Below are 25,154 nucleotides of genomic sequence, written 5' to 3'. Positions count from 1 at the left end.
TGCTATCAAGTTCATTGGGGTTTCTTGTTCTTTCATTTAGTGAGCTTGTAAAACGTAATAAAATTAAAGAAATGGCGCAAAGAGTTGACTGGTCACCCAGAAAGTGATGTAAAATAGTAATATTAAGTGCACAAGGCTACAGCTATGAATAAATTAGAACAAAAATTGGTGGAAACTTAACCAGAGGTGGCATTTCTAAATTTCTTAAGAGGTATAAGGAGACTCAGTCACTACAAAATCAGACTGGTAAAGGCAGGAAAAGGTGCACAACAGCAAGTGACGATAGAAGAATTGAGAGACTGTGCCTATGTGATATAAGAAAATCATCTGGGTGTATACAAGATGACATGGCGCAATGTGATATGAAGTTGCGTGCAAGGACTGTTCGGCGCAGACTGCAGGAGTATGGTCTAAATGCTAAAATTTATGAGCCATCATTGCCAAAACAAGATGACACCTGACTGGAAATACACTTTCTCCAAAAGGTTTCCACGAGTTTGGCCACTAGTGTATGGTGTACAAATTTTATTCAGCCAATAGAGGTCTCTGTCAGACCATGTTGAGGTGCTGCAACATGTCAGTACAAAAGATCGCACTCGTCCTGTTTGTTTGGTACCATGCAGATAAATACACTGGAGAAACAGCAGCTTGCATTCCATACCAAACCAGAATATAGGAAAAAGTAACATGTCAACACTTAGTCATCAATTACAGGTGAGTTTGTGTGAATACAGAACGGACTGCTTCAAAAAAGGCCTAATAGCCAGTTCAGTAAGTAATGATAACTGGTGATAGTCTCAAGGGGGTAAGGAAGGAGTACAATTTATTGAAGATCTTTGATCAAGATTTCTATCACGGGAAATGAAGTACCGTATTTTTTGCTCTATAGGACGTACCAGACAATAAGACACACCTAGTGTTTTTTTTTGGGGGGGGAGGAAACAAGAAAAAAAAAAATCTGAATCCCAGAAGCCAGAAGAGCAAGAGGGATCTGGCTTCTGGGATAGCCTCTTGCTGTTCTGGCTTCTGGGATAGCCGCTGAAGCCTCTCCCGGGCAGAGGGATGAAGGCTCCCCCTGCCTGGAAGAGACTGCGCGCGGGTAAGCTGCCCCCTGTACCTTCCCCCATCTCCCACAAGAACCGTGCGCTTTTTAAAGGGAGCACGGTTCTTCAGGGCTTTTCTGGGAGTTGGGGGAAGGGACAGAGTCGCGTGCTCTCTCCCTCCTCCCCCCCTTCCCGCAAGATTCACACAAAGCCTCCGCAGGACAGCGGGGAGCCTTCGTCCCGCTGCCCTACGGAGGCTTCGGGGGGGGGGGGCTATCCAAAAGCCAGAATATCTAGAGGGAGCGCTGCGCAGTGCTCCCTCTCCCTGTTCTGGCTTCATGCTTAGCCGCACAGCCTGCATTCACTCCATAAGACGCACACACATTTTCCCTTACTTTTTAGGAGGGAAAAGTGTGTCTTATAGAGCGAAAAATACGGTAGTTTCAGTCTATGTTACTACTGGAGGGGGCCCAACCATAGCTTCGGTCTCTGCTGCATGGGACCTTCTGCAAGCTAAGTAGCTGCACTATCACCAGGCTACTACCCTGCCCCATTCTTCTCTTCTCTGCATGCAGTTTACTTGCATTGCAGCCAACACATACAAATCACAGCATCTCACTGACCTGCGGCATGAAGCGGAGTCCGTTGGGTGACGTTATCTTTCACCATAACAGAAGCACCCTGGTTGATGAGCGCTTCCACACATTCAGTGTGTCCCTTAAATGCAGCCAGGTCCAAGGCAGTATGTCCTTTCTCATCCTTAATATCCAGGTCTCCCAGAGACTGGAGAAGCACCTCCAAGGCTTGATGATGACCATTATAGGCCTAGAGGTCAAAAAATTACTACTTCAGGCCAAAGCACTTCATAAGCATTTTACGTATGGGAGATAGTCCTTATTATAATAATCAAAAATGAACACAGTGAAGAAAAGCCCCACCTCACCCTCCCACTATGTATAAGGGTCTGGTGACTTCTGTTTCAGTGTATCTGAAGAAGTGTGCATGCACACAAAAGCTTACACCCGGAACAAACTTAGTTGGTCTCTAAGGTGCTACTGGACAATTTAATTTATTTCGACAGTGAAGACAAGTCATTATACTGGCGATATAGCTCATTTAATGGTTTTTTGTCTTGAAGCATCCGGTTTCATTGCATTTAGTATTTACCACACCAACTTATAGTTTCTAATGCTTTTATCTGACACGACACTATTGCATGAAAAACTGATTAAAATCATTATGCAGTGACTTGGCAAAAACTGGGTCGTAGTGATTACAGGAAACACATCAAGTTACAAATGCTCTCTTCTAGAAGCGTAGGTATGTACAATTGCAAACAATCCACATACAAGTTATGAGATCTATGTTGCAAGAGATTTAGGTTACCGTATTTTTCGCTCTATAGGACGCACCCGACCATAGGACACACCTTGTTTTAGAGGGGGAGAACAAGAAAAAAAAAAATCCCCCTCTCTGCTCAGCGCTCCTTCAGCGAAGCGGCAGGAGAAACGGAGCCCCTTCCATTTCTCCTCCCGCTTTGCTGAAGGGGCGCTGCGCAGCTCTCCCTCTCTGCTGAAGCCAGGAGAGTCTTGATCTCCTGGCTTCAGCAAAAGGAATGCGAAGCCTTCGGAGCGCAGTGCAAGTTCCTGCTGTGCTCCAAAGGCTTCAGGGATAGCCGCCTGAAGCCTTCGGAGCGCAGCGGGAACTCGCGCTGTCCTCCGAAGGCTTCAGGTTCCTTTTGCTGAAGCTGGGAGAGTCTTGCTCTCCCGGCTTCAGCAAAGGGAACTCGAAGCCTCCGGAGCGCAGCGCGAGTTCCCGCTGCGCTCCGAAGGCTTCAGGCTTTAATGAAAGCACCGCGAAGCCTCCGGAGCGCGGAGGGAGTGCTCCCTCTGCGCTTTGGAAGCTTCGCATTGCTATCGCTGAAGCCAAGGAGCCTGCATTCACTCCATAGGACGCACACACATTTCCCCTTAATTTTTGGAGGGGGGAAAGTGCATCCTATAGAGCGAAAAATACGGTATATAATGGCCAATTCTGTATTATCTTGATCAACTTTGGGGTTAATTTTAAAAATATATACAAAATGGGAGATGGTCAGAAGCTAAACAACAGATACTTTAACAGCACAATCCTGTGCTTGTCTACTCCACTATGTTCAATTAGTCTTACTAATCCTATGCAATCCTATGTTTAAGATTGCAGCTTAAGGGCACCTCCAGACTTCCAGTGTTTTGTAGGTGGGATCCAAGCACATACCAGACTTCAGTTTTACACAATTAAAGTGCATTAATTGGCTCTGTCACCCTAGCACAACAGATACACTTTTAAAAAGGAGCAGACTTTTTGCAGTTAGGAAGGTGACAGGGAAAGTGTGGGATGAATGAATAATGGGAAGACATCCTGCAAGCAAATCAGGATGGGTGTGGGGTGAATGCTCATTTTCATATAGCCACCTAGCAAACAAATCAGAAAGAATGCTCAATAAGGAACGGATGCAAATCAGAAAGAGTGCTCAACAAATGGGTTACCTATGGGAGCGTTTAGTGGAGCTGCTACTGGAGCTTAGTTTGCATGCAGTTGTGGCTAGATAGAGTTTAACACAATTTTTCTGGTTCTCAGTTGAACAAGAACAATGCTCCTTTACAGACATGAAAATTTGTGAAATTATCATTGAAATTCACGTATTTTGTTATCTGACGTTTCAACTCTCATTTTAAAAGGGTTTTTAAAAAATGAAATGCTCACTGCATACAACTGCAGCACAAGTGTAGATGAAGATCTCTTATGAAAATTAAATTTGGATGTGTATTCTCTGCATTTATCCAGGGTAGCTTGTAATTGTAGTGTTGTTGTAATTTTGGGTTTGTCCGTTCAGTTGACAAAATAGGGCTTTAATGCTGAAGAGGCAAATACAAAATTATTTCTATCTTACATTCATTCTAAAATCTTATTTTCATCAAAGCTAAAAGCTGCAGCCTTTCAAATAGGATTAAAAATTCTAATTATTTCATTGATGTGCAATTCCTATGAATGTTAATGAGAACAGAATATGCAGGAAGGTATGCATTAAAATTCATATTGAATTTTATGTTTTAAGCATATGAGATAGACTGTTGGTTAAAGATGACATGTGTTCATGCTCATATCCTTTTCTGGGGGGAAGTATATTCATATTAACTCAATTTACATTCCTTTATTTCAAGTAACGACATAAACTAGATGAAAACGAAAATGAGGCCTTCAATGTGATAATAGGGTATTAAAAATGTGCAATCTGATTCCCAGCACCACCTGAGATTAAAATTAATTTTTATTTTAGGGCTGCATCAAAACATTTGTAGCCTTGTTTGCAGGCTGCAAAACGGGATACCCCCTTCTTTGTTGATGCTTAAGAGGGCCCTACAAAGCTTAGCATAGTGTACTCATTGTACAGAGGAAGGAATTGGACTACAATTACCATGAGTCCCAGTGTCAGGAGTCCAGGTTCCCAGCTTGATGACACAGTGAGCATAGCTAATTAAAAAGGAGGATTTAATTGCAAAAACAAACAGATAGCTCCGGACGGCTCTAACAAAGCCTCTGGCAGCATCACTCAAGATGACCCTTCTGAAGACTCCTTCCGGTGTCGACAGAAGATACTGAATTTAGGACCCTTACATCTCTTGTTTAGCTTCCTATCTAGCAGCCCTCCCATTCGCCGACTCTTCAGACTTAGTAGATCAGCTCCAGCCTCTTCCTGTTCAGAAAGACTGTCTCTTGTTCACACCTGTTTGTGCTTCCTGAGAGCTTTGGCTGTGTTCCAGCCTGCTCTCACCTACTGCCTTATCAGTTTGCCATTCAAGTTCAGGAAGAGCCAAAGTTTGCAGCTGTCGGCTCTCTCCCGCCTGAGTAAAATCTAAGCTTCTCTGTTCCGGGCTGCTTTCTGTAGTTGGCTGCAAACCATTGCTTGGAGCTGGCTCATTCCTGACACCCAGCTAGTATGGTCGGTGGTCAGGATAGCTCAGTTGGTACATGAGACTCTTTATCTCAGGGTTGGGAGTTCAAGTCCCACCTTGTGCAAAATATTCCTGCATTGCAGGGGGTTGTACTAGATGACCCTTGTGGTCCCTTCAGACACTACAATTCTATGATTCTATGACCATACACAAAAGGAACACTGGGGGAAGGGGCATTTTGAGTACCTCATTTAGTATCCTCCTTTTTCTTTCCAGCAAGAAATCCTATATATTGATGGCAAATGTATTCTCAAGTGCATGTGTGCTTCTGTAACCAAGACGGCACCGACCACGTACTTGAGAAAGGGATCAGAACCCCCAAGGTTTGTAGAAGTACAAAAAACAAAATATTGGCGGGGGTGGGGTGTGGGAGAATCCTAAGGGGGGGGGGACCCAAACACCTTGTGAGTTGTTATTTGAGTTAGGCAGCAATATAATACTGAAACTGTGTACTTACAGCTAAGTGCAAAGGGCTTTTTGTAGCTGTTGAATCGGATTCCTCAAAAATGTGGCTCGTTTTCTCCAGAAGCTACAACAAATAAAGAAGTGACAGGGCTTTGTACCTCTGCTGAAATGATAATGCACATGAAAGGGGATGATCGACAAAACATGCATGTTTGGGGGAAACGGGCATATCAGAAAAGATTAATTTTATTTAGTCTTTAGGCATGTCTCACACATACCCCCCTGAGTTAACGGAAAACACCAAAAATGTTCTTTTTAAAAAAAAAAAAAATAGGCACTACCATTATGAATGGTTGAAAGGGACACAGTTCTTACTGTTCATGAGGTAAATGCTAGGCACACTGTTGCATTCATTTTATTGTCTGTTACATTGATTTTGCTGTTGTTGTTGATGCTGCTGCTGTTAGGATTACTCACCTCCGTCACTGGTGTTGTGCAATGCCAGGTCTATAGGCAACAAAACCGCCACCCTGCGAGATTTCTTCATCTCTCAGGGGGCCGACCTGGCTTGTGTGACGGAGACCTGGGTGCGCGAAGGGGATACTGTTACCTTACGAGAGATGGCGCCCCCGGGTTTCTCCGTCCTCCACCAGTCGCGGACTGTGGGCCGGGGGGGAGGGGTGGCATTATTAATCCGGGAAGATTGTTCTTTCAGGGCTCTACCATCGCCATCGATCCCTGGCATTGAATGTGTTGGCCTAGTGTGGGGCTCCGAGGTGAGCTTGGCTGTCTGGCTGGTGTACCGGCCACCTAGCGCACCAGCAGCCACCCTGTCAGGCCTGCTGGAGGCGGTGGCCGGCTGGGCCTTGGAGTTCCCTAACCTATTGGTATTGGGGGACTTCAACATCCATGCTGATGCCACTCCCTCCTCACAGGCTCTGGACCTGGTGTCTTCCATGGCGACACTAGGGCTCTCCCAGTTTGTTTCGGGCCCCACACATCAAGCAGGCCACACGCTGGATTTGATCTTTGGCGTCGGTATAGATGTGATCATGTTTCCTTCGATGAAGGTGCCATGGTCTGATCACTACGCTCTGAAAGCCAGGATTGACGTTCCACCCCCACCCTGCTTGGGTGGCGAGCCGATTTGGGCTCGCCCGCGGAGGCTCATGGACCCTGATAGATTCCGTCAAGCCTTGCGGGACCTTGCTCCCCCTGGCGACTCATTGACTGAGCTTGTTGAGGGCTGGAATACCCAGCTCCTGGCAGCCATCAATGAGATCGCACCTAAGCGCCCTCTGCGTCCCCGCAGAAACCGGGCTCCCTGGTTTACCGAGGAGCTCCGGAAAATGAAGCGGGACCTCAGACGGCTAGAGCGAGTATGGCGGGGTGCCCGTGACGGAGCTTCAAGAACATCCTATAGAGTTTTTATGAAAACCTATGAGATGGCAGTGAAGGCCGCTAAGAAGTCCTACTTCTCGGCCTCCATTGCATCCGCTAGCTCTCGCCCGGCGCAATTATTTAGTATAATTCGATCTTTAACGTCCCTCGAAGGACAGCCAAATTTAAATAACAATTGGACACACAGCTGTGAGGCATTTGCGAGCTTTTTTGCGGAGAAGGTCCTGTTGCTCCGCCATGACCTCCCCGCCAATTTCGATACAATAAAGGAACTGGAGGCCCCTCGACTGTCCTCGGGTCCAGTATTGGACCACTTTGACCGGATATCCCCAGCCGATGTGGACAGACTCCTCCGAGCTGGAAAGCCCACCACTTGTCCTCTCGACCCGTGCCCGTCCTGGCTGATTAGAGCGTGTCCAGACGAGGTGCGGGGCCCCCTGGGGGATATCATCAATCTGTCCCTTGGCACCGGGACATTCCCAGGGGAACTGAAGGAGGCGGTGGTGCGTCCGCTCTTAAAGAAAACATCATTAGATCCCTTAGATCTATCCAATTACCGCCCGGTCTCGAATCTTCCATTCCTGGGTAAGGTGATTGAGAGAGCGGTTGCTGAACAGCTTGGTAGGTTTCTGGACGAAACATCTGCTCTGGATCCATTCCAGTCCGGCTTCCGCGCTGGTCATGGGACCGAGACGGCTCTGGTCGCCCTAACAGATGATCTCCGCAGGCAGCTGGATCGAGGTGGGTCGGGGCTGCTGATTCTTCTAGATCTGTCAGCAGCCTTTGACATGGTCGATCATGAACTCCTGGACCACCGCCTTGCCGACGTGGGGATCCAGGGCACAGTCCTTCAATGGCTGTGCTCGTTTCTCTCTGGTCGGGGACAGAGGGTGGCGCTTGGGGGGGAATTGTCATCGCGCCACTCGGTGTGTGGAGTGCCTCAGGGTGCGATTCTCTCCCCGATGCTTTTTAACATCTTTATGCGCCCCCTCGCCCAGCTTGTCCGGAGTTTTGGGCTGGGTTGCCATCAGTATGCTGATGACACCCAACTCTATCTGTTGATGGATGGCCATCCTGACTCGGCCCCAGACACACTGACCAGATGTCTGGAAGCTGTGGCTGGATGGTTACGTGGGAGCCGGTTGAAGTTAAATCCTGCGAAGACAGAGGTCCTCTGGCTGGGGCGGGACGATATGGGATCGAGGGGGCAACTCCCATCTCTTGCGGGGGTGCAATTGGTGCCAGCACCGTCCGTTAAGAGTCTGGGTGTAATCTTCGATACCTCCCTCTCTATGGAGGTGCAGATTACAGCTATAACAAAGGCAGCATTTTTTCATCTCCGCCAAGCTAAGCAGTTGGCCCCTTATCTCTCTCGCCCTGACCTAGCCACTGTGATCCATGTGACGGTCACCTCCAGACTGGATTATTGTAACTCGCTCTACGTGGGGCTGCCCTTGAGACTGACCCAGAAACTCCAGCGGGTACAGAATGCCGCAGCGAGACTCCTTACGGGGTCCTCGCTGCGAGATCACATTCACCCGGTGCTATACCACCTGCACTGGCTCCCGGTGGAGTATAGGATCAGGTTTAAGGTGCTGGTTTTAACCTTTAAAGCCCTATATGGCCTAGGACCCTCGTACCTACGGGACCGCCTCTCCTGGTATGCCCCACAGAGAAACCTACGGTCTGTAAATAAAAACATCCTCAAGGTCCCAGGCCGCAGAGAGGTTAGGCTGGCCTCAACTAGAGCCAGGGCCTTCTCGGCTGCGGCTCCAATCTGGTGGAATGCTCTGTCACAAGAGACTAGGGCCCTGCGGGACCTGACATCTTTCCGCAGGGCCTGCAAGACAGAGTTGTTCCACCAGGCCTTTGGTCAGGGCGCAGCCTGACTCCCTCCTCTGGCAACCTGCACAGTATTTTGGTTGCCATCAATTTGATTTTAATTAATTTTTATAATGAAATATTTTAGAATGTGTGATTATTCAACTATTTAGTTATTTGATTGTTGTTAGCCGCCCTGAGCCCAGCTTCGGCTGGGGAGGGCGGGATATAAATAAAATTTATTATTATTATTATTATTATTATTATTATTATTATTATTATTATTTTATATTGTATTTATACCAGTTTGATAAAGCAGTTTAAGCTGCTTTGGGCTAAGGAAAGAGGAGTGCAAGTACCTAAAAATAATATTTTTTAAAAATGTATAAAATAAACCAAAACCACACAGACAACTGGATTTAAATACTACTGACTTCAGTGACAGCAGGACAGAGCCTTTAATCAGCTTATCTCGTAATGAATCTTCACTGTTAATGGTGACACTTTTCCAAAACAAAAAATAAAGCCAGCGTTACAGTTATACTCAACACTAATGTTATTGTTATGAACTTTTTGCCTGTGTATAAGCTTCATTCCTATAACCATTTTGTGATGGGATAATGAGCTGCTTGTGCGTAAAATGCAAGTCCCTCAGAGTTTGATCAGGTTCTCAAACCTCTGCCTGTGACGGAGCCCCTCCGGCATGGCTGCGTCAGTCGCTAGCAGAGTCCGAAAGTGGTTGCTTTCGGAATCTCTTCCAACATAAAAGCTCCTTAACGGAAACACGTCTTCTGGACTCTCTGCGTGACAGTTTCCGGCGAGGAGTGGGTGTCCCTATAGGAGGTCCTGAGACCTCCCCACTGTTTTCGCTGGAAGCGTCTCTGAGCCATCCCTCCGACTCACTTTCCCTTGGAGTTCCTTCTCTCCCCCTACTGGTTCCCTCTTCCGCTGCTACGTCTCTCTCAACCTCAGTGAGCCTTTCCACCTCCTGTCCTTCCGATGGCAGTTCCCTGACACATTTCCTTATAAGTTACCACACATAGGAATGCTGTCTACTATTCAGTGAACTTTACGTCTTCAGCTAGAATTGAGAAAAGGAACACACACATATCACAGAGACAGGCAGCCAGAGCCATGGATGGAGGAGAAATTTGCTTTCTTTAGGATTTTAATGCAAACATACACAATTTGCACTTCCTGAAACAATATCTGAAACCCAGCTATCCTCTGAAATCTGTGCTTCTCTGAATTTTGCCAACCATACCAACGTACCAAAACGTGTGTATAAGGGGAAAGTGTGCCTAAAAATGTATAACTGATAATATAGAATGCATCACATAAATCGCTTGCAGAAGGGGGTGTATCAGGCAAAATTGCACACAAAAATGTGTGTATCAGAAGAAATTTGCACTACAATCCAGTCAGGTTTTCACAAGGACTTTAAAAAATAATTCGCAATCTGAGTCAGAAATGTATAGAACTCAGCATAAGGCTGGAAGAATGAGAACCTGAGAGAAACCAAAATTGAGAAGGTTTGCCCAACTCGAGCCAGAGTTTTCACTGAATAAATAATAATAAGATGATTACATATTATTATTATTATTATTATTATTATTATTATTACTACTACTACTACTACTACTACTGATGTTCCAACTGTATTTCTGGCATCGCTAGCACCAGCATGCTTGTTCCTAGATCCCAACCTTTGAAAAAAGTGAAACAAAGGCTATATGCTTAACCTTTCGGAATACTATACTATTTGTCACTATTTTTTGAAGTTACATGGTTCTGACTCTCATTGCTTTATAGGCTATTTGACTCTGATTGCAAACCCTTGTTAGTCCCCAAATTTAACAAGTATTTTCTTTCCTGTTAAAATCCTTGGCAAAGCTGCCCTCATCACCAACCAGACAAGCGATTAGATTTTGCCTGTATGTAAGCAAAGGGACATGGGTGGCGCTGTGGGTAAAACCTCAGCACCTAGGACTTGCCGATCGTCAGGTCGGCGGTTCGAATCCCCGTGGCGGGGTGCGCTCCCGCTGCTCGGTCCCAGCGCCTGCCAACCTAGCAGTTCGAAAGCACCCCCGGGTGCAAGTAGATAAATAGGGACCGCTTACTAGCGGGAAGGTAAACGGCGTTCCGTGTGCTGTGCTGGCTCGCCAGATGCAGCTTGTCACGCTGGCCACGTGACCCGGAAGTGTCTGCGGACAGTGCTGGCTCCCGGCCTATAGAGTGAGATGAGCGCACAACCCTAGAGTCTGGCAAGACTGGCCCGTACGGGCAGGGGTACCTTTACCTTTTTTAAGCAAAGGGACACGGGTGGCGCTGGGTTAAATCACAGAGCCTAGAACTTGCCGATCAGGGGGTCGGTGGTTCGAATCCCCGCGACGGGGTGAGCCCCCGTTGCTCGGTCTCAGCTCCTGCCCACCTAGCAGTTCGAAAGCACATCAAAGTGCAAGTAGATAAATAGGTACTGCTCCTGCGGGAAGGTAAATGGCGTTTCTGTGCGCTGCTCTGGTTCGCCAGAAGCGGCTTAGTCATGTTGGCCACATGACCTGGAAGCTGTACGTTGGCTCCCTCGGCCAATAAAGCAAAATGAGAGCCGCAACCCCAGAGTCGGCCACGACTGGACCTAACGGTCAGGGGTCCCTTTACCTTTTTAAGCAATTGACCACTTGTCTTCAACTACATGGGCTATGACAATATCACTCTCTAGTGGGCACATAAATAAAATGACTGTAAACTGTATTCTCTTTGTCATCTTAGCATGCACTTCTTCCAAGAGGCCTTCTGAAATGAAACGTTAATTTTATCTCAAATACCAAGGTGATAACATTTATCAGCGCATCACCCAATCGCTCAAAGATTAATGCAGAAACTTGAAAACTATTTCCCAAGCAAAGCAGCTAAAAGTTCCTTACTTTAGAGTAACTGGGGAGACGGCAATTTGAAATATAATGCGGGTGGGGAGTTTATTATTTAAGAAAAGGCAGGGAGTGGCGCTGGTTTTTAATCTTAACCCTGATTAGAATGCCGGGGGGGGGGGGGGGGAAGGAAACGAAAAGCTAATGAGATTACTACCCAGAATGCTGAATTCCTCTGCTCTAATGTCAACACAAAATTTGCCAGCAAAACTGATAGCTCTCTAGCTTACAGTACTTCTTGCCAGGCGTAATTCTTCGTGCTAATTGAGGATAAATTACCATGGGGATTTTCTATAATTATATATTGCGCCAGAGAAACAGACACGGTGGAGAAATGCTTATATCTGTTACTATGCAAATGCCTACAAGCTTCCAGTCTATACAGGGTTCAACACTTGCTGGTAGTATATTATCACTATTGCCACATTTGATAGAGGAACAAACAGGTAATGGAATAATGGGTTGCCTTTAGGGAATGCAGCTATGATTCTAACTCCTTCCACGACATCTGATTCTCAAATATAATGACACTAAAATTAATTATCTGTATTAAGACTATGTTAAAATTGTCAGATTGGCTGTTTCAATTAATAAAACCTGCATTCCAATTTTCTAAAAGCGGGTTTTTATGAGATGGGTCCTTGCTAACACATTTTGCCACTCCTGACAGTTGTGGATTATAGCCAATGACGGGGACAAAGGTATCAGCCTCTTTATCTGACCAGTTCTCTCAAACTTAGCTTCCAAAGCACCTAACAGGGCTGAGCGATATCTGATTTTCTACATCGTGATGTATCGAGCCATGTGAAACACCCTCCCATCAGACATCAAGGAAATAAACAACTATCTGACTTTTGGAAGACATCTGAAGGCAACCCTGTATCGGGAAATTTTTAATGTCTAATGTTTTACAATTTTTTATGTGCTGTAAGCCGCCCAGAGTGGCTGGGGAAACCCAGCCAGATGGGAAGGACATAAATAAAATTATTATTATTATTATTATTATTATTATTATTATTATTATTATTATTCCCGTTAAGTCCAATGGCACTGTGTCTAATGTATACCTGAAGGAGCGTCTCTTCCATCGTTCTGCCCGGACACTGAGGTCCAGTTCTGGTGGCCTTCTGATGGTTCCCTCACTGTGAGAAGTGAAACTACAGAGAATCAGGCAGAGGGCCTTCTTGGTAGTGGCACTCGCCCTGTGGAATGCCCTCCTATCAGATGTCAAGGAGATGAGTAACTATATAACCTTTAGAAGACATCTGAAGGCAGCCCTGCATCAGGAAGCCTTTTAATGTGTAATGTTTTATTATGTTTTTATATATGTTGGAAGCCACCCAGAGTGGCTGGGGCCACCGTCAGATGGGTGGGGTATAAATTTTATTATTATTATTATTGTTATTATTATACTGCCCTATACCTGGAGGTCTCAGGGTGGTTCACAGAACAAAATCAAAATATAAAACCAGAAAATACATAATCAAAATAAAAAGAACCAAATAACCCCCCAAACCCCCACATTTTAAAAGGGTATAGGAAATAAAATAATATTTTAAATAAAATTATTATTTTCATTATTTCTCTAGTCAGTGTGTTTTAAAAGTGCAGTGTCAAACACGATCCTGTTCTTCCCCTTTTCTCTAATTTTGTTTTCCCTTCTTCTCCCCTTTCTCTGAACATTTCTTCATTTTGGCAGTTGGTAACTAGACTACTTACTACATACTTTAGCAAGCAAATAAAAAAATATAATTAAAAAGTTTCAAGGCCAATCTAAATTTGCTTAGTTAGCCACGTACATCGCTCATCCTATCCTAGGGATGTGGAGGGGGGGGGATTTGACTCAGTTCACACTTAAATGTAAATCTACATAATTTGCAGTTTTGAAAATATTATGTGGACTGAAATGTCCAAATCACAGCTCAACAAACATGGTTGATTTACTAGCTGACAACTGATTTGATTTAGATTTAGATTTGATGCCTCCATCATATTGTCCCAAAGTCTTGACTGTGTTTCAGCTGCACTTTCTTTCTACAAGAGCAAAAAAAATTGGGGAATTATATGTCATGAAAGTATATTATAAGTTTAAAGGTAAAGGTACCCCTGCCCGTACGGGCCAGTCGTGACCGACTCTGGGGTTGTGCGCCCATCTCGCTTAAGAGGCCGGGGGCCAGTGCTGTCCGCAGACACTTCCGGGTCACGTGGCCAGCGTGACAAAGCTGCTCTGGCGAGCCTGCACCAGCGCAGCACACGGAAACGCCGTTTACCTTCCCGCTATAAAGCGGTACCTATTTATCTACTTGCACTTAGGGGTGCTTTCGAACTGCTAGGTGGGCAGGAGCAGGGACCGAAAGACGGGAGCTCACCCCGCCGCGGGGATTCGAACCGCCGACCATGCGATCGGCAAGTCCTAGGCACTGTGGTTTTACCCACAGCGCCACCCGCATCCCTATATTATAAGTTTATTTATACTATATTGACACAGAAAATATAGGGGATACAGGGCAGGAGAATAAGTACCGTATTTTTTCGTGTATAAGACTAGGGTCCCCCCCAAAAATGTAAAAATCAGTGGGCGTCTTATACACAGATAGTGCCAAGGGTGGATTGGCAATTGGTTGTTGCCCCAATTATACACGGGGGTGTCTTATAGACGGAAAAATACAGTATGTCTGGTAGGCCAGCTAAGAAGCACTGCAGAAAGACATTTATTTTATACACAATGTTTTATCGGTTCAATAGCCTTCCATGTATCATTTGACAGCAATCAACATGTCATACTTATCAGACTTATAATTGGATTTTTCTTTGGAATGGCAGCTTAGGAAAAACCCAATACAGTTCAAGGATGTTAATCTTATCACAACCATGAAATATTATCAAATGATCTCAGTTTCTATTTCTGATTAATGAAGGCTCAAAAGAATTAGCCCAGAGAGGAATGAATACACTAGGGGGAAAGGCTATTTTTAGTATAGCAAAAGCAGGCGGGAATGATTGGCACTCACTTATCCATTAATACTTGGGACTGTCACTCAAACGCTTTATGAATGGTTGACCACAGATAGAGATGAATGAGACCCAAGTATCTGCATCACTCCTTTTCCTTTTGTGACATGTTATTTAAGATGGCGTCACTGCCTCATTTACTTCCCAGACTACGCAAAGTCTGGTAGACAAAGCCTTCTCGACACTTTTTATATTAAAACTGAAGTGCCGTGATAACAAATGCTGTTACTTGTGAAACTCTGCTAAAGGCTGCATCTGTCAGTATTTTAAATATCACCGCTTCCCTACTGAGGAACAGCAAAACTTAACGCAGAGAAGACAGCAGCTTGCTTTGGGGGGGACAGGACTGTGGCATGGAAATGAACTGGTTTCCCCACCGCAATGAAGCTTATTATTCAATTAGTTGCATAGATAGCATGGTGCATACCACATTTATGGCAATGGGGACTTCAACACGTGCTCTGTGACAAGGAGCGTTGAGGGAAGACAGTCATTACTGTGTAACTCAAGAAAACAAGTCTTCCCCTCCATGTGCCTTTTACTATAAAGGGGTAAGGTACCATTAGGTCCAGTCGTGACCGACTCTGGGTTTGCGGCGCTCATCTCGCTTTATTGGCCGAGGGAGCCGGCATACAGTTTCCGGGTCATGTGGCCAGCATGACCAAGCCGCTTCTGGCGAACCAGAGCAACTCACGGAAACGCCGTTTACCTTCCCGCCGGAGCGGTACCTATTTATCTACTTGTACTTTGTGCTTTCGAACTGCTAGGTTGGCAGGAGCAGGGACCGAGCAACGGGAGCTCACCCCGTCCCGGGGATTCAAACCATTGACCTTCTGATCGGCAAGTCCTAGGCTCTGTAGTGGCCCACAATACCTAGCCCATCCATGAAGAGTCATGGAATCAACAACCCTATATGGAAAACAACACTTAACTTTCAGCAGCTGGTATGCCAATGGTACTGTCAAACTACAGAAGCAGTTGTTGACTGTGGCCATCAATCAGAGGAGTTGGCCTCAGGCATTTCCACTCAGCGTCTGCAGTCTAAAAGGGTTTTGGAGATTTCTTGCTGATTAGCCAGCCATTTATCTCCCCATTTCCAAGCTCTACTTTATGAGGATGCAGTCTTGAATTCTGTCCGTTCTGGGGAACCACCCTTCCCTAACCCCATACCCAATATGGACTCAATAGGACTCAAATAGGACTCAAAAACAACCGCCACAGCCCTGCAGAGTTAAGAACATGACAAACTGTTTGTCAGAAGCTAACATTTGGCATGCAGCATCTCAGTAGCAGTCACGGCCTACTCACCAGTTCTAAACACTGCCGGTGTCCGTAAGCAGCAGCATAATGCACGGTATTGTACCCATCTTTGTCCTGGATTGACGGATTGGCTTCATTTTGAAGAAGGAATTCTAGACACCTGTGGAATATTTGCAAGTATAAATGCTGAGCTGTACCAGCTGATTGGACATAAAGACTGATGCCAAGACGACGACATTTCCTGGTGTTGAGTATAAACTAGCTAGCTTTTTCATTGTGCACAGAATCTTGCACCTGTTATATGCTGGCTTTTCTTTCACATTCACTTTGATTTTGTACAGAAATAACCAATGTTCTGGGAAATAGCAGTAGTAGTAATAATAATAATAATAATAATAATAATAATAATAATAATTTATTTATGCCCCATCCATCTGGCTGGGTTTCCCCAGCCACTCTGGGCGGCTCCCTGTAAGGATTCCTGCTCCGTGCTTGCAGTCATGGGATTGTTTTCTATCACATGACGTTGTCTGTTTTCATTCCACATAGTGGGAAGTAATGGAGACAGGATGTTTATGTTACTGTGTTTCCATGATGTGGGACTATTGTCCTTTGTTATTTCTCTTTGCTGTCTGATGAGAAAGAGGAAGGAGCTAAGTCAGAATGCTCCGAGTGTATTATATGTAAATAAAGAAGATTAGCCAAAATGCTGCTACTGAGTTTGTTACGCAAACTGCTAACACTCTGTAGGATCCTTAAGCGTGCTAATGCCACTTGGGATCAGTCGCTGTGACGTTGGGGCTGGAGAAAGCTTTTGAAGCTCCCGACCGACCAGGAGCGAGAGAACATGCCAGTCGGGCATGTGTCTCTGCCAGGGTCCTACATGCGAGTAGGACAATCCTAACACTCCCAACAGAATATTAATAATAATAATAAAGCGATAAAATAGCAAACATTAAAAACTTCCCTAAACAGGGCTGCCTTAAGATGTCTTCTAAAAGTCGTAAGTCATAAGATCCTTTACGATCAGCTCTACTACTGCTCCAGATTCTAAAACCCATTCTTTTGGAAGAATCAGCTGCTGTAGTAGAGTCGCTGCTTCAACTACAGAACCCCACACATTCTAAATGTCAACCTATGCATTTATCAAAACCAACAGCTTTCCTCATGTTGTCTATTTACTTGGGAACAGCTCCATAGGAAAGAGAGTCGATGACATTTTCTGTGTCACTTCCTTGCATGCATATTCTACCTCGTTGACAATCGACACAAACACTACAACAAAAACCACGGCATAAGGAACATCAGCTATGATTATTAAATTTGTGAAGGACATATATTCCTTGCAGCATATTATCACAACGCACTTGATTTGGACAACAGCACGCCACGTTTAAAATGCCTCGGAACGCTACAGCGGCAGCCAGAACGGAAAAGTTAAAAAGACACACAAACACACACACACATACACAAATATCGATAGACCATAATTCAAAGGTTAGCGCTTCATTGCCTCAGCAGTTGTATGCGGCAGCACAGCAGGTGAACAAAAATAAGGAACGCACATAACTTCAACCCACAGAAGCAAACGCATTATACGGAGATGGAGTCAAACTGCTCTATTGACACCAAACTTACAATGCAGCTGCTTTTTCCTTCATTTCATTGGCTCTTTCAAGTTCTTCAGCATTCTCATGGGAGTTACCCAAAATATTCTTTCTTCTTAACATAAGGGACAGAAAAATGCAACTCATTTTGAAAACTGACACTTCAGAGATTCGCATAAGCGACCAGCCATCATTTTCACTTCAGAGCAGTGTACATACTTATGGGTGCCACCAGGAACCCTTAATAATAATAATAATAATAATAATAATAATAATAATAATAATAACTGACTGTCTGACCTATGGACAAGGCTAAGAGTAACATCAAGCTTCCATAACAAACGTTCCAGAAATTTTGCAAAGTTATTGTCACAGGGCAGATGTTACTGTCATGTTGGCTGTAACTGCCTGCACAACTGTTTCAATACCTCCAGGTCTTTTGGGACTGCAGTTCCTATCAACTTCTGCCTGCATAGCCAATGGTCAGGGATGAAAGGAGCTGTAATCCAGCAACTCCTGTCTGGAGAAATATGTGTCTCCTAGAAATGTATCAGCTGGTCAACCAGCTATGCTATATCAACCACTTTAAACTGATGTTTCACTGAGGTTCGTGGGCTAGATGCACCATGGGTTTGACTCCCTAAGGTTGCTTTTGTATTCTTCATGTTTAACTGAGATCTACCGTATTTTTCTCTCTATAAGACGCACCAGACCACAAGACGCACCTAGTTTTTGGAGGAGGAAAACAAGAAAAAAAATATTCTGAATCCCAGAAGCCAGAACAGCAAGAGGGGTTGCTACGCAGTGAAAGCAGCAATCCCTCTTGCTGTTCTGGCTTCTGGGATAGCTGTGCAGCCTGCATTTGCTCCATAAGAAGCACACACATTTCCCCTTACTTTTTAGGAGGGGAAAAGTGATTCTTATAGAGCAAAAAATACGGTACCTAATCTACCACTGGTGGACTTGTTCCTGGCCTTTTCCATTCTTAACGAAGATTCACAAAACAAGAACGTTAAACTCTATGGCAGCTCATGATGCCACTAGCAGCAAACCTGTTCTAACTAGACTCTTCCCTGCGAGTTCAGAATGTTCCTGTTCTTAAAATAGAATGGAAGAAATGAGGACTTGGGGTTTATCACTATTAAAATATGAATGCATTCTGTTTCATTAGCAGAAATCCTGAACGCAGCCCAAAAGCATTTCCTCATACATAATTGGCTCCCTGTCCAGGAATATCGTTAACGAATCAGGTCAGTAGAAATGAGAAGCTTGGTATGTCCATTTTTATAAAGAGAGACAAAAGAAGAAAAAGCACAAAAAGTTCAGCACTCCTATTTTCAGAATTGTTTCTCCAAAAAGTCTGGTCTTCTCTCTTAAGGACCCAGTGCTGTTGTTTGTGGCATTTGCCACTTCAGTAGCTGGTAAGAACCTTATTCATTATTAAATTTATATCCCACCTTTCCTCCCAAAGAGTCTAGGGCAGCAAACAACAAATGATAAAATTATAGAAACATATAAAAAGCATATCCAATACAATGCAGAAAGGTAGATATCTGAACTTAAAAGGTCTGTTGAAAGAGGAAGGTCTTCATCAGGCGCCAAAATGACAAAAGAGGTGGTGCCTATCTAATATTTAAGGGAAGTGAATTCCAAAGGGTTGATGCCACAAAACTAAAGGCAGCAAACACTTGAACCATACCAATCAATCAATCAATCAATCAATCACAGTGGAATGTTTTAAATACCGTACCTGAGGAAAGAATTCTGCCACAATATATACCTTAACATTTTAAGACCACTTAAAATATTTCTGTTTGCAAACCCTTGACTGGAGAAAAATGACTATGTCCAGTTTTTAAGGCCCATCGCAACTTGCCCCCCCCCCCTTTTTACAGCTATACCTAAAACATTTTACAATGTCCCCATGTAAGTAGCATGCACAGGTACAGCGCACACTGATGTTTTCAGATATGTGTGTCGGACATTTACATGTGCCCGGGAACTGGGACTGGCTAAACCTCTTGCTTGTAAGTACAAGTGGTACCAATACTTGCTGTATGGAGCCAATTTTAAAGAGCATTAATCTTATCCTTTCCTTTCCCCCCTAAAAATATTTTCTGTCTCTACATCATGGAAATCTATTCCATCAGGTCCCACCCCATCCCCCTTTTTCTTTCTTTGATATTCATAGGCAGTTCAGATAGATCCATTCCTTTGGCATAGCTTTTGAGATTATCTTTGCTGGAGACTTTAAGCACAGGGTATGTCCCCAGCTGCTATGGAATCTGTAGCAAGCTAGGTAGAAAGGAATCATGTTACAATGACTTGGGTATTACAGGAAGAGAGATTATAATCACATCCTCTGGTACCAATACATCATGGCAGGCTACAAAGGTACAAATTCACCCAGCTGTGACTATTATATGTGGTAAATTACACACATACACACACGAGGAGGAAGAGAATTCAGGAAGCTTTAAACACCAAGTGTTTAAAGCACATCCAATGCATGTTTAGAGCACATGACACACACCCCAAGAAGCATGGGAACTGTAGTATACTAAGGTTGCTGCGAATGGTAGCCCTGTGAGGGGAAAACTACAGTTCCCATGATTCTTTGAGAGAAGCCACATGCTTCAAATGTGAGTTGGATGTGCTTTAAACGTGTGGAGTGGACCTGCCCTCAGTCATTGGGCCAGGAGATTTGAGGAAGAGTAGTATTCTGGGGATATTTTAATTTCTGTCACAGTGCAAGGTTACTGCCTAATCCTTCTGCCATCTCTTGAGTGCATGGATATGATGGGGCCCTATGACAGAATAGTCTCAATGCCTCCCCTAATGCATGTTTCATCTGATAGTTCTGTATCTCCAGGTATACAAAAAAATGTTCTAAATTGCAATGGGTTCTTAGAATCATAGAACCATAGGGTTGTAGGGTTGGAAAGGACCATGAGGGTCACGTAGGAATTTATGGCCTAACACAGGGCTCGAATACATGAATGATCAAATGACTGAATCATCTTTGCTGCCACACACTTGAGGCCCTTTGTGTTCTCTCCTTTTGAGAAGAGCAGCCATATACCGCAAACCCACCTACACTTTTACATCAGGAGGACAGAAACTTGAAGAACGGCATCACAGCAACATTACCTTAGGGAGAAAACATCTACAGTGCTCCTCTCCAGTAAACAGAGTCCCTCTTGTTTCTGTCTGCATGAAAAAAACGTCCTATATAACTTAGTAACTAAGGACCTGGTTTTACCAATAGGCTCATGAAATCTAAAATGGCTCTAGGTGAATTTTTTACATATCACACACAGCTTTTACCTGTGTGAGGAACTAACCTCAAGAGGGAACAATTCTATGGAAAGACGGTATTAGAAAGAAGTGAGGTAATTTTAATCTGTTTAGACAGAATGAAAAGTGAGGCAATTTCAATTTGTTTTAGCATTCTAACTTTTGTATGTATGGTTGCGATTCTTCTCCCCCGGTTTTATCATTTTATCTTTTTTTGTAAACCGCTTTGAGGGTTTTTGCTTTGTTTTGTTTTTTACAATCAAGCGGTGTCTAAATTTTATGAAATAAATAAATAAATAAATAAATAAATAAAAGTCCAAGCTGCTGCATTTGCAGATATGACGGCAACTTGAAGGGAACTGTGAGGCTTCTCAATACACAGAGGACGTAAGTTATTCAAAGTAATCAAAGTAGCTGAATGCATTCATGAAGGGGAAAGGGAATACTTTTGGTTCTGGCAGTATTTTTTTCTGAAATAAGACTGTTGCATAAAGAGACCAGAAATGACACTGGCTTAGCGCTGAAGTTGAAGCAAGGAATGCAAATAGGCTTGTTTACTTTCTGTCCATGTCTGAGGCAGCAGCATAGTGTAAAGCCGTCCGTCCCCAGTCATCTGTTTCGTTAATATTGGCCCCCGTGGTCACCAGCGTCTCCATACATTGGAAATGGCAATTTGCAGCTGCATAGTGCAGAGGTGTCCTGAAAAATAAATAGAAACGAATTAGCTCAGACACTACCTTGAGTAACGGCGTGCGTTACGTTAACTGCTCCTGACAGCAACATTACTATAGGGGGAACCCATTTCGAGGTAACAATAGCAGCTATTTAATTGAATGCAGAACATATTCTTCCTCCTGCGGTGAAGATTAGAAGTAGGCGCTCGGGATATGCAAAAGACCATGGGCTGCAGAGGGGGGTGGGGAGTATGGAGAGAAGAATTGAACAAACAGAGGGATGTGGAATGTTATTCACAAAAAAAACCACTAAAAACAAGGAAGAAACAAGGAACACTCCTGAAAGAGAGGAAGGAGGATAGGGAAAAATAATGATGATTCTTCTCCTACGCCTGTGAATTCCCTTTATAGGTTTTGCACCTGCAATACGCCAACTCTATAAGGGCATTCCAGAGCTCCAGCCAAGGAACTGGTGCTCCTCTCTATCTTGCTGAGGAGGTAAACATTATTTTCAGCACCTGTGCATTCACTGAGAGGGGAGCACCGTCCTGCTTAGTTCTGTACAGTGGTACCTTAAGTTACAGACGCTTCAGGTTACAGACTCCGCTAAGCCAGAAATATTACCTCGGGTTAAGAACTTTGCTTCAGGATGAGAACAGAAATCGTGCAGTGGCAGCATGGCGGCAGCGGGAGGCCCCATTAGTTAAAGTGGTGCTTCAGGTTAAGAACAGTTTCAGGTTAAGAACGGACCTCCAGAATGAATTAAGTTCTTAACCCGAGGTACCACTGTATGCGTACCCCTGAGTAAGGTAAAGGTAAAGCGACCCCTGACCATTAGGTCCAGTCGTGGCCGACTCTGGGGTTGTGGCGCTCATCTTGCTTTATTGGCCGAGGGAGCCAGCATACAGCTTCCGGGTCATGTGGCCAGCATGACCAAGCCGCTTCTGGCGAACCAGAGCAGCGCACGGAAACGCCGTTTACCTTCCCACCGGAGTGGTACCTATTTATCTACTTGCACTTTGACATGCTTTCGAACTGCTAGGTTGGCAGGAGCAGGGACCGAGCAATGGGAGCTCACCCTGTTGCAGGGATTCGAACCGCCGACCTTCTGATCGGCAAGTCCTAGGCTCTGTGGTTTAACCCACAGCGCCACCCGCGTCCCTACCTCTGAGTACACCCCCCCCCCCAAAAAAAAGCACTGCATGTAAAGTTAGGGAGCACTGGTTATACATACGCTTGGCAATATTTTTAAAAAATGAGTGCTGCTCGATGACCTCTTTATACATTGGCACATTAATGCAGTTGGGGGCAAAGGCAAAGCAAAAAATTGCTTATTTTTTATTTATCAAATCTATATCTCAACCTTCCTCTGGAAGGAGCCCAGAGAAGCAAATAGATACACAATTTAAGAGCAGAAACATTATAAACCAGTTAAAACATCCAAAAAACTATTGCAGTCAAAAGTAGAAGCAGTTAAAAGCATTCAAGAATCCAAACTGTATTGGGAAAGAAAGAGGAAAGAATAAGCCACTGGTGGCAGGTGATTTTTTTAATAGAAAGAACAAAAATCTATTTTATGGATTCAGTGTAGACTGCACCTGTATTTTTTGGCATTACACTTAAGGCAGCAATATACTACAGGGGATGCCTTTTTCCTATCCTGCTCAGGCAGAGATGTAAATAAGGGGCAGCCCCACAGCAAAGTATAACCACTGCCACCATCTGTCTCAGTTTCTCATTCTCATCCTCTCATGCTCACATTTCAGCCTATCAAAAATAACCTAAAACTTCAGGAGGGAAGGAGGGGAGGAAAAGACCCAGTGCTATGAAATCAGGACCGTGCTACGTACTCAGAGCCCTGAGGCAGATTTGAGATCTGGATGCAGAAGCCCAATGTTTCTCTGTGGCATTCTAGATCTGAGCAGAAATATGCCAGTGTTATGTATTGAAGTTCTCACCCTGGGCCAGCAGGGGGATACTGTAGATAGTTATGCAAATAAGGGATCGAAAGTGACGTTCAGTGATTGGATAGTTTTAGAAAATTGTTACAGTTACGTTGTAGTGGAGCTCCATATAAGCAGGCTGACTGAACCCTTCAGTTCAGTTCTGTTCTGGCCTGTGAATAAACAAGAGCTGTTTGAAGAATCGCTGTGTTGTCTGATATGTTCACCCACAACTTAACAGCCAGCATCAGGAATTGTGCTATGTGGCTTTCATCAAGGATAGAGTTTTAGAAGTCAAGGGTGAGCTTCCTTTAGTTTTGTCTGTTATACTCATGTATTGTTAAGGCTAAAGTTCTTGTCTTTCATTTTTTAATTTTTTTTAAGTACGGTAAATTACAAACCTTCCATGTTTGTCTTTTTTATTGAAATCTGCTCCACTGCTCTGCAAGAGTTTTACACAATCAACGTTACTGAAAAGACAAAGAAAGGAAGAGAAGGCATGAATTGAAATAAAACAGACACTTTGCATTGATGGAGGGGCAGGGAGTTTCTCCATTAACAGTTCGGGGACTGGGAAGAACCAGTCAAATGGTACCAGGAACATGTGAGGGTAGCCATGCTCCTTTGACAACACCACACATGCTGCTACGCCTCTGGTGGATGAGTGATCATGGGCAGTCTGATGGGAGCCATGAATAATTCTTCCAAAGGATTGGGAGCCCCAGTTAACCTACTTTAAGTCATAATACATGCCACTGAATAAACCAATGTGATTTTCTTCAGAGCATATAACAAAGGACTATTTTAAATTAATCTATACAAATTTAACCCCAACCGTTTAATCGGAAAGAACCACTGCAGCCAATTCATTTCAAAATTTTGTTAAGACATTAAAGGCACGATCTATCAAGAAGTTCTCCTTCACAACCCTCACTGTGGTCAAGAAATCACAGTCCCCATTCATTGTTGCAAGTTTATTATGTGCAGGAGAACTTCCTTCAATGTGGGAGGTGCCTTTAGTTTGCTAAATGGGTATCTCATGCAGTGCCCTTCAGATGACTGCAACTGCCATCATCTCATACCATTCAGCTCCCAGCATTTGGGGCGCAGTATGTTGGCTCCTCCAGTATTGACGTTTGTTGGATGCAGGGCTTATTATGAATGGAAGAGATGGAATTAAGCTGACATTCTTTTTCATTCTGTCTGTCTCTTAAACATCAGAACTGTACCAAACCCCTTGAAATCTGTTGCCCGTTTAGCCTCTCTCATGCTAAAACCTAAGTCCTGATATGCACAAATGTGGGAACGGTGGAAGTTAAGACTTGTTTTACGGCTAGTCTTTGATACAAGGGGAGGGCACAGTCTGTTAAAATGAAAGATTTGGCTACAGAATTACAGGATGAGGATTGCTTTCCCCTCTTTCTGGCAACTTGCCTTCCAGGATGGCAATTTAGTTATTTGGCCTGTATGAAAAAAGAACAAAGTGTTCACTTCTTTGAGTTGGTCTGGTCTGGATAAGACAGGACAAAAAAAATCTGCTCAGGCAGAAGAGGTAGTAAACAACCATCTAGTGCAACTTGTGCTCTCTAACACAAGGCCACTTATTATTAATTCTCATCCAGGTTTAAATCAACCTTTAGGGTATTTAAGTATGGTATAGCAGAGGGCCCAGGTTAAACTATGGTTCCTTGTCTAACACAGTAGACATAGGAGACATGCTAGGTCTCACATAGTATTAAATAGATCAGGTCATGGTGGCAACTCCCTTG

General features: G+C 44.2%; 1 protein-coding gene across 7 annotated transcripts in view; it reads right to left on the bottom strand.

Annotated features, from left to right (window-relative positions):
- ANKRD44 (ankyrin repeat domain 44) overlaps nucleotides 1-25,154 on the bottom strand; it is a 162,033-nt gene that overhangs the window by 24,135 nt on the left and 112,744 nt on the right. For 5 of the 7 annotated variants that reach the window (XM_028751819.2, XM_028751828.2, XM_028751859.2 and 2 more), the window contains exons 13-18: nucleotides 23,787-23,855; nucleotides 21,327-21,467; nucleotides 17,503-17,586; nucleotides 15,913-16,024; nucleotides 5,496-5,567; nucleotides 1,667-1,868 (exon numbers count right to left, since the gene is read on the bottom strand). In XM_028751819.2, coding sequence (XP_028607652.2) covers nucleotides 1,667-1,868; nucleotides 5,496-5,567; nucleotides 15,913-16,024; nucleotides 17,503-17,586; nucleotides 21,327-21,467; nucleotides 23,787-23,855 — 680 coding nt within the window. The remainder of the gene's footprint in view (nucleotides 1-1,666; nucleotides 1,869-5,495; nucleotides 5,568-15,912; nucleotides 16,025-17,502; nucleotides 17,587-21,326; nucleotides 21,468-23,786; nucleotides 23,856-25,154) is intronic. The other 2 variants (XM_028751839.2, XM_028751848.2) reach the window with 1 other exon arrangement.

The sequence above is a fragment of the Podarcis muralis genome, chromosome 1 (assembly GCF_964188315.1).
Source record: "Podarcis muralis chromosome 1, rPodMur119.hap1.1, whole genome shotgun sequence".
Lineage (NCBI taxonomy): Eukaryota > Metazoa > Chordata > Lepidosauria > Squamata > Lacertidae > Podarcis > Podarcis muralis.
This window is presented reverse-complemented; position numbering and strand designations above follow the sequence as displayed.